The following is a 15,401-nucleotide window of genomic DNA, read 5'->3' on the forward strand; positions in this document are numbered from 1 at the left end:
TAGAAGAGTTAATTATAGGTACAGTGCTTCATATGATGCCTAACACAGGAAGTATCAAGAATAGCTGGTTACTATTACATTTCAGAATAGCTCAGGGTTCAATTAAAACCACAACAATTCTGCAATGTAATATCTTTTGCGGGTAACGTCCTTGACTGCCACCGGGTCTCAGGGAAGTCTGATTAAATGTTGAGGCGGTACCTCTCCAGAGCACGGGGTAGTTCTAGAGACGGAGGCTGGTGACGGCTACACAGTGTGAATGTACCGATGTCACCGAACTCTCCACTTAATATGATTAAAATAGTAAGCTTTATATTTTACTACCATTGTTTTTAAAAGCATGTAAGGTGAGACTTTGGAGTAAAATTCTCACATTAACTCAACTCCCTTGGTCTTAGTAATGAGCGAAAGAATGCTCAGAAACAGATAACTTTGCCCCAAAGTCACAGAGTGGGCCTGTTAGAGGTGCTGAGAGTAGAAACCAGCGTCTCCAATCCCCTGGCCACTGTTCCTGCCACCACCCAGCACAGCCTCCCATTACCCCCCTTGTCTGTTGACTTCTATACCAGACAGAGCGGAAGGAAGAGTTGAAAGCCAAATCTAGTCATTTGAAAGATATTGTTGTAGGAGGATAAACAATGAGGGCCCAGAGTTTTATATGTATGCATATATGTGTAGATGTGTGTGTGTGATTTATTTATTTTGAGAGACTAGAGTTAGCAATACTCCAGGGTAGGAGGGAAATCATGATCCAGTATTTGATACAAGATGCTCCTTTGACAGAAAAGGAAATGATCACAGAAAGCCTTGAAGTCTCTACATCCAGAAAACTGGTAAAGCAAGGAAAGAACTTTAGCCAAGTTTCGCCCCCCAAAAAACCAAAACCCAAAACAAACAAACAAACAAACAAAAAAACTGGTGCATTTCTATGAGCTTTCTTAAACTCAAAAGAACTACACAGTAAAATCAGTCCATATAGCTTAAGTATGATGAAGGTAGAAAAACCTCATGAATACAGAATTTCCCTGGATCACCGGGTAATAAGAAATGAACAATGTTTTGCCCTATGTGGTCCCTCTAAGGGAACCTCACCTCTCACACGAATCATACTGCAAAGGTGACTTACAGATTTCTCTTATGATTAAATCCAAGTTAATAAATATTTACCGAGCACCTAGCATGTACAAGGTACTGTCCTTAGTACTGCGTGTGAAGGCAAAAACCATGGAAGTGATTCTTGCCCTCAGTGGACAGTGGAATGGTATCACAGTTCATTTAACTCAAGGGCACTGACAAAGTGACTGTTTGCATAGCCCAGCAATATGTAGCACATTTTGCTCAATGAACCTGTGAGCCCATGAGAACGAGAACAGGTGCCTGAACATGCCCTTCCTTTAATGAATCTCAGACCCCACATACTTCTAAAGAGTATGTGCCCCTGCCCCAAAGGAGTCATTCCACTGTTTAAAGAGAACTCCTTCCTGTACACCACGGCTTCTAACGCAACTGACGCTTTACCTGCGGCTCGACCTGTCTGTCCCAGTGTCAGAGGGAAACGTGGGACATTTGAGGGTAATTTTGGCTGTGGATGAATCTTCATCTCATGCTCTCACTATAGAATCACAATTCCACTCGCTAACTACCACAGAGAGTACAGAACTGTGGTTAAGAGACACATGCCCAGTGTGTCTCAGCTCCACGAGCTGACCTGATGGGGGCTGCTAACCTCCCACCTTGGTTTCCTCATCAGTTAAAACGAGACGGACAAGAGCACCTACCCCCTTACAGTGGCGGGGAAGCCAAATGGAGAAAACGCATGTGATGCACCTCAAACAGTGCTCCCTGCATGGTAACGATCACTGCTGTTACACATACACGCCTAACGGTGACGCAAGCTTGCGTGCGATCGGATGCACAGCTCGGCTGCAAAGTGAGGGGGTGCAGAAAAGCGCAAGTAAATCCACTGGGAGAAACTGGAAGGGAATTGAGACACTGTGACGGGAGGAGGGGTGGCTGGAGTGCGGGGTGGAGATCAGGGGTGATCGGGACCACGAACAAAGGCACAGACACCTCAATGTTCATGGCGATCCCAAGTGATGGCAAATATCCAAAGTGGCTGCCATCTGGGGGTATTTGTAGAGAGTGTTGGAGACTCCTTGGGACCCCAACAAATAAGGAGTCTGGAATGCCAGGCCCAGAAGACACAAACGTTAGGCAATGGAGGAGTCGTCAAAGACACTCTAAGGAGTATCTCAGCTACCCAGTGAAAGATAACTCAGGGTAGCAAGATGGACTGGAGACGGGAGACCAAAAGCAACGACAGGAGCGAGGAGGACTGGGTGACAACTAAGGCCCCACAGCTAAGGCAAGGGGAGAAGACAACTGCAGAACACACAACTCGAAGATGGAACACAGCGCCACACTGTTAAGGCAAAACTTTAGACAACTGTCGAACCGTTCTTGGCAGACAACCTGACTCGGGTTTAATACTCAATTGGCAGTAACGGAACAGAAACAAATCGCAGCAATGGCCTTCCAATGAGCCAAATCTCCTCCAATCACCAGGAAGTGGCCAGCACTGTCCTGTAGACTCAGTTTCTCTATAAACTTTATATCCACTATTAAAGAGGCACTCTGAGCAGCATTCATCATCCATGTATTAGTATAAACACACTGAGAAAACCTTTCCGAAAACAGAGAAGTCAAAGGCAGCAAGGGCGTTCTCATCCCTTATACCCTCCACGGCAGTATTTCAGTGGGCTCTTCACAAATTTCACAAAGGGTTCTAAGCTTTAGTTTCCAAATTAAAATGGATGCTAAATCCCTCTGTAAATCTGGGCTTTAAAAACCATGCCTAGTTTGAGGGAACGTGCATTTAATTACGATGTCCCTGGGAGCTGTGAATCTCTAGGAAATCGTCCAAAGAGCTTTCTTAGTTTGATTCAATAAATATTCAAAAAGGGTGCGGTAAGTAGAACAACGGAGGAAGCCTTGAAGTGAACAATATGGGGTAAATTCTTGTTGCTTAAATAACAACCTACAGAATAAGAATTAGCAATAATGGTTTCATTTCCATCATCCGGAGAATCTTCAAACTCAGCTTCTTTGCAGGTTTAAGCAAGAAATTAGTGTTAAAAGAAAATTAAACCTGATATCAATGCTGATGATTCCTATTCTCACTTTTCAGGGGAGACTTGCAAATTCACACACACACCAAATCGGAGAGGGCAAAGGTAGGCAATTATTTCTGTCTAGATAAAATTAATGAGGGGATTATCTTTGTACTTACCCAAAATATTTTCATGCCTCAGCATCACAGTGTTGTACAATTCTGTTTCCCTGAACCATGACTTCTCATCCCGGGAGGAGAAGATCTTCACAGCGACGTTCTCCCCCTGCCAACTGCCCCTCCACACCTCACCATACCTGCCTTTGCCTGGGGAGAGCAACACAGAGGTGACATGGGACTGCAGGACAGGAGAGGGAGCCAACACATTTCTTGCCCACAACTCTTACCCCCTCCTGTTGTATACTTGAAAAAACCTAATCTAGGGATCTAAACACCACAACCTTCGCCTGTGAAGACACACAAAAGCGAGGTGGAACCCACCCCTCCAGCCACCCACTGTCATAGCAAATCCAAAACCCTCAGTATCTACATCGTACAATTAGCTGCTAATTACAAGGCTTACAGCTAAATTCCTCAATTAAAAGGTATGAAACATATATGGTTTTTAGAAGTGCACCAAAGTTAATAAAACTAACAAAATGGGGGGCGTCTGGGTGGCACAGCGGTTAAGCGTCTGCCTTGGGCTCAGGGCGTGATCCCGGCGTTACGGGATCGAGCCCCACATCAGGCTCTTCCGCTATGAGCCTGCTTCTTTCTCTCCCACTCCCCCTGCTTGTGTTCCCTCTCTCGCTGGCTGTCTCTATCTCTGTCGAATAAATAAATAAAATCTTTCAAAAAAAAAAAAACAAAAACTAACAAAATGGTACAGAGTATTAGATTCCAATGTGCTGAAAGCCCCCCCACACACACACACAAAGCACATGTGGCTAAATCGAATAGCTGACTGGATTTCCTTCTCTTCATACGATATCAACGCGGACATTTTCTTGGGAGTCCAAATTTATGTATTTACATATGCATTTATGGTTTTCATAAGGGAGATGATTAAGTTTGAGATCCGTGTTCTGAAGGATCCAAAGAAATACACACACACACACACACACACACACACACACACACACACAACGATGCTGTGGAGGGGACCGACAAGCAGCCACTACCTTCCCTACAGGATTTCTTGGCTGAGGATATATTTCAAAAGAGGATTTGCAGTCTTAAAGACATAATCCCAGAACAGTTCTGATTCCTGACATTGGTCATGGGTATTTGCTTGTTAGCGCCCGAGACGCCAGAAGTGGGCCACACCGAAAGGGCCCCTTGGAGACAGCATTTCCCAAAACGCGGTGACTCTAGTTTGTGATCGGTTCTGGGGGGGTGCATGCCCCTCCTGCGGCAGCAGCTCAACTGTCAGCCTGGCAGCGACAGGCTCCCTCCTTGGTTCCTCTCCTTCGTTACAGGTAGGGGTGATCAGGGAGGCTGGGAGGAGGAGGTAATTACCACGAGACCATGGGGATCAACACCGGGTATAATCAGGGCAAAGACGCACGCGGCGCCTAGATAACGATGCAGCGGGAGATACACCTTGCAGGGCAGCAGGGCCTCCTCCCAGGCAAGGGGCTGCTGGGAGCCACGGCTCGTAATGAGCAGCTGCAGCCCCACCTGCACGCACAGGAAGACAGCTCTTTGCTCAAACACTAAGCCACGAGCACCCAAACATGGAGAAAGAAAGCACGTCTATCCCGAGGCTTAGGTCCTGACACAAAATCAAAACCACTCAATCTAGACTCCCTCCTGACAAACAGTATCCTTACGAAATACCAATGACTAATCCAAAAGGATGTTAAATGTGGCCAGTAAGTCATCATTGTGGGCTGCTGTCAGGTCGCAAAAATAGTATTTAGAGCAGGACTCATTTTAATACAGTCATAGCAATTGCCCAGCATTTGTAGTCCAAGATGAAGGCCAGTGCTTAGTAAGATACTACGAAACAGGCTACTGGAAAACAGTATGCTGATCTTCTCCTGCCTTTGGTTACAGTCTGTATCTTTATTTGCCCTTTGTCCTCACAGTCTCATTAGGAAGGAGAGAAAAAATATCCCGGAGAATTGTACACATTACTATAAAGTTGCCTTAAATCCTTTTTTCTTTTTTTCTTTTTTAAAGAAAACAGAGATGGATGTCAGGATAAGTAGACAGATTTAAAATAGAAACCTACTTCAATGGTTTTCAAATGCTTTTAAGTTGTCAAATGCTTTTTAGAAATGCAACCTTATTCAGAAGTTCCTAAAAACAGAAGCAGAACTGCCCAAACGTATGGGGCACAGAGCCCCCATGGGAATCCATACGGTATCTGAAATTTGGGGGGGTTCACAAATCACTATCTGGTAACAACTCATCTAGTCCAACTTTGACCCCAAATGGTAACATACTATCCAAGCAGTTCATCGCATACATTTTTATTCAGGGCCGCACCACACGAACGCTAACTATAAGCTACCGAAATGGCATTGCTTTTATGAAAGTCTTTAGCACTGAACCAACAAAATGCTATAATTGAATTTACGCTATTTCCAAAAATGCTCAAGAATATCTACACTACCAGAAACAGTGTGTGTTTTTAAAGGTGCAATACTGTTTTGCCCTTTGGACCCTGGAGGCGGGCTCTGAACACTGATAGGGAGAGTGGCTGCTCTGCGACTGGTAAGCGGCCTCAGCACAGGAGAGCGGGGGTAAGCAAGGCAGGTAAATGGCTCCTACCCAAATACCCCTGTTCATAAGCAAATTGGATGTTAAGCAGTACAAGAGGAAAACCCTGGTTGTACACAATAGGCACATTTGGGGCGTTTCCATTTGTATTTTCTCCACTCACAGTCCACCGTGGAAGAGAAGCAGGACGTGTGGCTCAGAGACAGTCCCAGTAGCTGCAGACCCAGAGCAAAGGCAACAGGCTCCTGCTGGTCACCTGTGTGCCTACCGGTGACACTTGCTGCTCAGACTACACTGCCTAGCCCCCTTTCCACTATCAAGTTTGGGGGTGTCCTGATTTCCGTAAAAACAGAGAGAAAGGTTGGAGAATAGCACCCCGGTACTGAAGGCAGCTATGATGTCCAGCTACCCCCCAAAACCATAAGATGGGAAGACTGGAGCTGCCAAGAAAAGAAACCAGGAGAATCAGAAAGAGTATGGAGACTGCCAACCTATCACGGCCCCTCTGGCCATCCCTGCACGCTGCCCAAAAAGAAATTAATGACAACTACCACGTGACTCTCAAATACCTGCCAAATACAAGTAAAACTAAGAAAACTCAGAACATCTCCCCCCAAAAAAGGCATTTTGCACCATCTTCCTGGAGAGCAATCGGCAATTTATAAACAAGCCATAAAAATGTCACAAATTCTGACCCAGGAACCCCAACTCCTGGGAATGTATTCTGAGCTTGCAAAAGAAAGGTATAATACATGCAAAAGCTTTCTCGAGTAGTCCTGTTACAACTCAGTGATCATTCAAAAGACCATCGTTACGCACTCTTTTAAAATATTTGTGATGTGTACAGATATATGGAAATGTCTACGAGCTTAAAACTGGAAGAAGGAACAAGCACTGTATACACATTATGATTGCATCTATTTATAAATATGTTCCCTCGATGGGGAAAAAATGAGAGGCCATAGAGAAATGCATATTGCTTGTGTTTAAACAAAGCAATTATACAGGTAGCTTTGGTAAACTTATCTCATTATTTCTAAAGGCAGCAGGAGAGTGAGAGGGCTTGGAGAACTGCCATAGGCAAGTGCACTGTCCAAACGCCTCCTCACCTCAGATCGCTCAATGCCTGCAGTCAGGAGGGGCCATGCTAATTCACTTCTCATGCCTTCCCATCATCCCAAAGGCTTTACTTGCAACTAAAAGCTTTTGACTAGCCATTCTTCATACTAACTAGCGATAGATTCCTTTGATAAGAATTCCAACAAGCTGAGACACTCCAACGTAAGTCCCGGGGGACAGATACAGAGCCACACCGTCTCAGTCATTTCACGAGCAACAGGCAACACAAGGCAGATTTTCCAAGTTCCATCCTGCTTCTAGAGCCAGGGCTAATATTGCATACAACCCACAAAGAAGAGAAAAAAGAATTACCAACACACTCCAACAGTGTGATCTGACGAGCCACTGTTCTTTGTACCAGAAAAGGGAGACCAGAGCCGCTTCCTGATGTACACGAATGATCCAGTAAATCCTGTGGTTCAAGACAAGGAGAAAAAGAAACTACTGAGAAAAAGCTCCCAGTTTAGACGACGAGCATGCATATCACTATAACTCACATGGAGATGCCAGTCCTGGACAGGGGGCCCGTTAGTGTGCATGGAAAACCCCACTGGAGGAAGAGCTGGTTTTCTTAGGAAAACCAGAAGCTAGCCCTTTCCCTAATATATGATAGGTTTTCATGAGGGATAAGTTGTCTTTTCTTGCGTCGAGAGTTTTAGAATAAAAAAATATATATTAATTAAAAAAAAAAAAAAGCTGAGTGGCCAAGGTCAAAGATGCAAATTACAAAGTCCAAGAAGTAGGGCTGAGCACAAGGAGAAACAGCAGAAAGAGGAGCAAGCAGAGGAAAAAGAGGGGAAGGGCCTTCAAGTCCAAGGCCTGGGCATAACTAACCATGTTCTGCTCTGCTCATAAGAATCTATAAAAGGATTCACTTTAGTTGACATGTCAACTAAGGAACTCTAACAAGGAACAAACAAATTAGGAACAAGGAACAAACAATGTTCCTTGTTCTAATGTTGTTTCTTTGCAAAGTCTCCAGTGGCTACGTGGGTCATCTAGCTGGTACACTCAAGCAGAGAGGGGCCATCTGGATGGATTACCCTTTAGGAAGGTGAGGAACAAAAGCACCATAGAAGTTAACCCTCAAATGTCATTTCTGGGTGTGAATTATCCACAAATCGGGGGAGGGGGGTGTGAGACTTTCATTGAAAACATAAAACCATGCTCCAAACCTACTTCTAAAAATGAACATATTATGAAAAAAATTCCCAGTTAGTTCATTCATAAGTTTTCCCTTTTGATTCTCAGTGCAAGCCAAGGAATAGACGTCCCTTTGTATCAGGAATGGATTACTTGGAATACACGGTATTGTGCCCATGGTGATGGTGGTCAGGTGGCAGTAGTGTTGAGCTAACATTCCCCAAAGCTCACTCTTTCCCAAACATTTTAGCTGGCCTGTTAAAGCAATACATTGATTTGTGTGAATTTCATCTTCTTTTACTTACTCTGAGCACCACTATGAAGTACTGTTGATCAGCAAAATTACCAAAATCTGAACATCCAAAGGAAGATATTTAGAATCCTTAAAAACCACAAAATGGATAATCAACAAGAAATTGAATGTAGATGAAGTAGTTTCACATCTCCCTAACCATCTCTTTTGCTGTTCTTTTTTCTCTTTATTCATTCAATTTTTTTGAGAGAATAATTCTGAAAATTAAACAAATGTGTTTTTTTCATAATGTATAATCGTGATTTTAAATCTAGTTCATAGACTTAAGGCAGGGGGTTGGCATCAGCCAAAGACTAACGAACATCTCCTTCAACTCCTGGCCCCCAAGGCTGCTTTTTCAATATAGGAGGCTGTTCAGTGAGACAGGCTTTGCTGAATCACATAAATGAGCATGTCACTTAAATAAGCAAGTACAGACCAATAACGACAACTTGTTTTAAACAGTGTTCTTTGCTGTGTTATTGTTACCGCAATATACTATCCTCTAACATGGTTGAGTTGGGAAAACTATTTTTAGCATACACTCCCATTCCTCTTCCAAACTTACAGAAGCTACTTACACAGTGAGTTACACTAGATATTCTTATCATCGGCCACGGTGATTAGCAGTTTTGGGGAACGGAGTTCTGATTAATCTACTTTAGACTCTTGCTTTGCTAAAGCTTTGTCAGGATTCAGCCTCGTATCTTGCTACTATTCAATAAACTCATTGAATTTTCCTTCATATGTGAAACAAACTTCTAAGTACATTTCTCTACTTTGGGAAACAATGTCCTCATCTCCTCTTTTCCCCAGTTCCGCCATACCACAATCTAAATAGGTAGGGAAAAGGAAGAAAACAAGGTTCCTTCCTGCTTTTCATACAAAAATATATGTTTGACTGGTGGCCCAAGAATGGGGAAGGCAGGAGGATGGGATATTTCTCAGCCTGTATCAGCCACCATCAAATGTTTAAACAACTCGCTAAGGTTGGTCCAAGAAGAGCACCCAAGCAACAGAGACCGGTGAGGGCGAGTTTTCTCCAGCACAGAGGAAGGTGGGGAGCAGGCTTACCTGCAGACCTCCCACACACTCGTAAGCTTGTCATCTAGCAGAACAAGACTTAATACGAGATGATCTTAGCTGATGCATGGCCATGACATTAAACAACACTGGGTCACATTAGAAAGTTATTACATGATGGTCTTCCATCAAATATGACAAGGAGAGTCTCAACTGGGTATCAGCATGTCTTTAACACCTAACACTCACCAATCTTCACCTTTTTCAGAGGAGGATCGGACTCAGCATAGGATTGCTTCAGAACGTTATCATTCTCTCTTCTGCATTTTATGGTGACCTATTTATAGCAAGTGGTTCCTTTCTCTCACTTAAAGTTTAAAGTTTCTTTCAAATTAACACTTGACAATTTTTAAAAGTAAAAAAAGGAAGGCACTTTTTCATGTGATTTCATCACTGAAAAAATACGCAAAAGAATAACTTTAAAACATTTAAATACAATGGTGTCTGACCCTGAGCTGTCCATGAGGGTAGCTACTAGCCACATGTTGACTTTTAGCAAGTGGAATGTGGTTAGTCCGAACTGATATATGCTGTGAGTGTAACATATGCACCATATTTTAAAAACTGAGTTCAAAAAAACAAAAAAGAATATAAAATAGCACATTCAAAATTCTGATTAATATGTTGAAATGGTACTAACTATATATATTAGGTCAAATATATGTTGTTATAATAAAAAATAAAAAATATGTTGTTAAAATTAATATCACCTATGGTGGGGGGGTTTTAAACTTTTTTTTTAGTGGCCACTAGAAAATTTAAAATTACAGATGTGGGACATCTATTTCTATTGGATAGCATGGATTTAACCAAATCCGCACTCCACAAGGGGGCAGCACAGGAGCGTGAAAAGTTTAATAGGGGCTTTTTTTGGATGTCAAGTTTTAAAGCCTTAAATTACAGGGTATTAAAATAATCTAGAAGAGAAAGTGATTTTAATATTAAGCAAAGGTGCTTTTTCTGAAAGCACTTTTATTGCTAAAAATAGAATAACTGAGTTACTCCAACCCCCCCCCCAAAAAAATTAGAGGGCAACCATTCTCCGCACCTTTTCCCTTACTCCCAAAAGAAGAATAACTACCAAGAATCTACTACAATAAGACCCCTCCCTCATTGAACAGAAATGTCTGTCTAAAATAAGTATTCTCACATAGGGGAGACTAAACAGGTGCCAACACAGGCTTGCCAAGGACACAAGTGACCAGTGGTATGTGTGCACACTGTCCAGTCCCCAGCTACTGGTTAGCATTTCACAATGGAAATAAGAAAGCATGTTTCGCCATTTTCGTTATGCTGGGGATTCCCTGGGGTCTCCAACTCACGGCTAAAGTGCTGTCTCCAACATTGGTGGTGATGAGCCCTTCGATGGTACCGTACTCCACATCTCTGGGATTGAGGCGTTCTTGGTTGCGCCTTTTAAATTTTCGGAAAGCGACTCCCAGTAGGCAAGCTAGAAGGCATACTGCAAATACTACGGACAGAATAATGAGGCCGACCTCCAAGTGGAAATTCTGCGTTCCAGGAAAGGACTTCCCTGGAGATGGGGGAGAAAAGGAATGCAATTGGCTGTAAGGATCAAGGTTTACTGATTATTTAGCATAACTGATACCTAACAAGTAGCTCGTGAGCCTGACCACCGGGTCTCCCAAGTCACAAACTGTTAAAAACTAAAATACTTCCTAATACCTGGCCAACGGCCCAGTCCTTTGAACCATGATTCATTTCGGCACAACCGGAGTTGGAAAAAATCCACCAAGAACCAACCATACTAATGCACATATGTGGAAGTACACTGAGGATATGAAGTACTACACAAATCTCTGGTACTACTCTTACTAACGCAGATTTGATCTATACAAATATTTCATCCTTAGCCCTTACAGACAGAGATTATGATGTAATATTCCTAGGAGAAAGTGCTATCTGAGTTAAAAACAAATTACCCAATCTGTGGTCCCTCTCCTCAGTGTATCTTGGATGTCTACCACGGAGTTCTCATTGATCTTTCCACATCACGATTTCTGCCTAGGAACCGATTCATTCATCTGTTCTTTTACTCACTTATCCAATATTCTTTTACTCAAAACATCCATCCACTGATTCACTCTCTCGCCTAATCACTCATTCACCCCCTCGCTCGGCATTATCACATCACCCATTCAAACATCCGTGCACTCACTCCAACACTCACATACCACTCGGGCAAATACACACAAAGACTTTCTACTTGCCTAGAGAGTTAAATAAAATAAAAAAAAAATGTCTTGGTTGGATAGTGATGGTCCATAATTAAAAGGTCCCCAAACAATAATGATCTCTGAATGTCAGACCCCTTAAGATACGGTATCACCAAAAGCCCTGGTCTTCCCCACATGCCTTCTTCACGTCTCTGCCTCCTTCCACAACCCACAATCCTTCCGCAAGCCTGACAGCCTTTCTACATTTCTTTTAAGTTTCCAAATCCAAATTAATCAACGACTTGGCACATAATACCCCATGGTACATGTCATTTGTACGATAAAGTGTAAAACTAATTATATACAACATTAAATTATAAATATGGTGCCTCCCTAATTGAATTAGAAATTCCTTAAGTAAAGAAAATAAATGTTCTGCTACAACTCAGAGTCTTGCAGAGTGCTCTGCAGATTAGGAAGTTTCCACGCTGTAGGTCTAACTTTTGTGTGAGAACAGATACTTCTTCACGTCCATCGACTCCGTTAATTACAATTTAATTCACAAAGGTTAAGAGTAAAGTTTATTCCATCAAGTACCCTTTTAGTTTTAGCCATTTAAATACTTAATCTCTCTTTTAAAAATCGTCTTTTATTATTCAACCCCATTTGCATATCAGAATTAACATTTTCTATATGCCTTCAGGTCATCATCATAACTGAACTACTGCACAGCATAATCTTGTATCTGGTTTTTCTTTTTTCTTTTTTTCATTTTTCTGTCTCCTCCCTGGCTAGCTGCCATTTCTGGCAGTGGGCGATCCCAGTAGCCTCTCCCACTCCACTTTTTTGGTTCATTTCTTCTTTTGTGAGTGTAAAATCAAATAATTATGCCAATTAAAAATGTACTGTAGGTTAAGAGAATCCACTGGCTTGGAATGAGTCTACAAAGCCTAAGGAACATTAATATTTGTAGGGACTTTGAGACAGCAAATTAGGGCTCATTTTATGGGGTAATAGTTTCAGAGGAAGACTGATTTCCACTAGATATGGAATCCTTACGAATACAACATGGAGAAGATTCCACATGAACTACCAGGTTCGTGTGAAATCTGACCCAGCTTCAAGCTTCAGTGATGGTTCACTGGGAAATCAGATATGGGAGCAAAACTTGGTGAGGCTTTGTCTCTTTCCTCATGAAGAAGGAAACCCATTCCACCCAGCCACCAGAGTCTTGTTCCATTTTCCTTCCTACACACTCAACATAGAGATGAATATTTACCAAGCAGAACTGTTTCCAAAATTATGATATCATGGCTCCTGGACAGAAAAAGGAGCTGTTCACCTGCACATGTCTCCCAAGAGAGATCCGGTCAGCCAAGCCGTCCCCACGGTGGCCATTACCTTGCTCACTTACCCAAAGATCTATCCTCCTTTTAGACTCCAAAAGGCCATGCCTTTCCCTTCCTCACCTAGAGCTACCTTTCTTGTCACTCAAGGCCTTTAGTGCAAAGAGTAGGAGGAAAGCCCTGTGGCTACTTCCATCTTTAACCCACAAAGAATCAGAACAACACCAATGGGAACCCTTGATCTAGAAATAGAAAAGTCCATGGGAACCTTTAGTGGGCAGCTGGGCCGTGATGTTCCTGTTACACCAGTCCCCTTGGCAGCACTCCACAGCTTGGCCAGGTGATGGCGGGGTCTTACAGGTCATCTTCCCCTGCTCGTAGACCTGGAAGCAGCCTTTCTGGTAGACATGGAAGCCGTCATTTATGCTCAGTGAGGAAAAGCACTGCTGGCCTTCACAATGGTCCTCGTTCCCACAGGAGAGGCCTTCACACACACACATGTAAAGTTTGGGGTTCACCTTGGGCTTCTCATCTGCAAAGGAGCAAGAGGAAGGGGAAAAAAAATCACTACATGGGTTTTATTCCCATTAGTGGAACAAGACAGTTTTTCCAAGACCATTACAACACCTTTACCAAACAGGAAGTCAGGCCAAGAATCATCGTTGGCCGTGATGTCCGCATTTTGTTATCTTGTATCTCTCACTTGACCAACAACCAAATAATAATCACCTTTCAATATGTGAGTGCATTTATACGAGCTGTGTACTCTTTTAGATCATACAGGCCAAAAAATGGTTATCATGTACCCACAGGCTTCTGACAATGAACTTCCCCCACTGTGGTTTTCACGTTATCTTCAGCCTGATGGGCTCTTGCATCCCAATTTTCTTGCATCAAAATAAAACATTCTTCTAGAACATAATGCTCATCACTTTTATTTTATGTAAAAAAAAAAAGAAGGCTCCTAAATATATGGCAATTGTTAATACCAGTTCCTGGCAACTTCATACTAACCCATCAACTAGTAATACAAGGAATGCTGGTGTTCCTGCCGTTATCTGTAATTTACCAGTATAATCAAAGAGTTGCCAAGGACACAGCCTATAATTACAAATATTTCTTACCAATATTTGCAGCTAGATGTTTAGACTAATTTTTCAACAGTAGTAACACTGAAGTTTTCATGTTGATTACAATGGAAATTCATAGCTGCTTCCACATTTTTGACTGGCAGAAAAAAAAAAACTGGCGCCGATTACTGAAGATGAGGGTACAAGGAGACAGAGGGAAGAGAACAATGTTTTAAGAGGAAGGTAACAGGTAGGACCATAGGAGCAGTCCACACCTGGTAGGTCCAAGGTGCGATGGAAAGAGGCCGAAAAGTATCATCCATCAGTGAAGCCACCTAATCAGACCTCCTAATTATCTTTCTCAGGAAACACTCATTTGCAATCTAATTTTTCAAATCACTCTTTCTTTTCCCTTCCCTTGTTAGAATGATCAGTTCAGACTTGCTGGTCCCAACAGTTTGCACTAGTCGGGAAGGAAAGTGAAGATAGAATGTAAACAGCCAAGTCCTAGAGGTTCTGAAGCAGCGTTCATGTAAAGAAAGCCAGCTTTCAAAAGCTCCCTCCGAAGGTCTATGGCACAGACTGACTGCCTTTTAATTCTTGAACCCTCTATAGCAGGTCTGTGAGATAACTGCTTCTTTCTTAAAATAACAGGTCGGGTGGCTGTGCTTTCAAGAGGAGACCTTAAGGTAAGGTCTTTGAAAATGTCAAGTTCATTTACACAGATTTGTGTGGGTGTGTGTAGAGACGTGGGTTATCTCAAAAAGAGAAAAGTGTTCTTAATCTTTCTTCTTCCCTCTTCAAAGAAGTGAAAAATAGTTCACTACCCACTGTAATGTGGGTGCCTCATCCCACAGAGTAAGTGCATGCAGACACACAGACACAAGCCTTCTATTTATAATTGACTTGCTAGTTCTTTTGAAAACCACAAGGGGCTCATCCAAGAGCAAAGACATGCCTGAAAGCAGAAAATCCAAAATAGCCGCTGACAGGGTATGTATGTCACCAGTCTCACCCCCGAGAATCAAGAGCCTCAGACATTTTTAATGAGCAAAAATTTTAATGAGCCAAAAGATAGTCTTTATTTTCCCTGCCTCGAGAAATTCCAGCACCAATCTATTTCTATGAGGATGAGAAACATATATCTGTTGACATAATCCAGCAAAAAGTTTACACTTGCCAAAAGTGAGTTGAAAGATAATATTTCTAGGGAGTCTAGACATGCTTGCCACTCTTTGATGGCACAGAGCTGGGCTGAGGGTTGCCAACTATGCTGCCCAACAGGTGATGACTCTGGAGGGAAATGGATAGGCAGGGTAAGGGGGAGAGTTAACG

At 42.6% G+C, this 15,401-nt stretch overlaps 1 protein-coding gene across 7 annotated transcripts in view; it reads right to left on the minus strand.

The window, feature by feature from the left end:
• Positions 1-15,401, minus strand: part of ACVR1 (activin A receptor type 1) — a 128,965-nt gene that overhangs the window by 27,842 nt on the left and 85,722 nt on the right. For all 7 annotated transcript variants that reach the window (XM_087860890.1, XM_045781575.2, XM_045781559.2 and 4 more), the window contains 4 exons: positions 13,265-13,528; positions 10,796-11,007; positions 7,268-7,367; positions 3,290-3,436 (listed from right to left, as the gene is read on the minus strand). In XM_087860890.1, the coding sequence (XP_087717016.1) occupies positions 3,290-3,436; positions 7,268-7,367; positions 10,796-11,007; positions 13,265-13,528 (723 nt within the window). The remainder of the gene's footprint in view (positions 1-3,289; positions 3,437-7,267; positions 7,368-10,795; positions 11,008-13,264; positions 13,529-15,401) is intronic.

This window comes from Ursus americanus, chromosome 1 (assembly GCF_024610735.1).
Source record: "Ursus americanus isolate L20-20 chromosome 1, mUrsAme1.1.p, whole genome shotgun sequence".
Lineage (NCBI taxonomy): Eukaryota > Metazoa > Chordata > Mammalia > Carnivora > Ursidae > Ursus > Ursus americanus.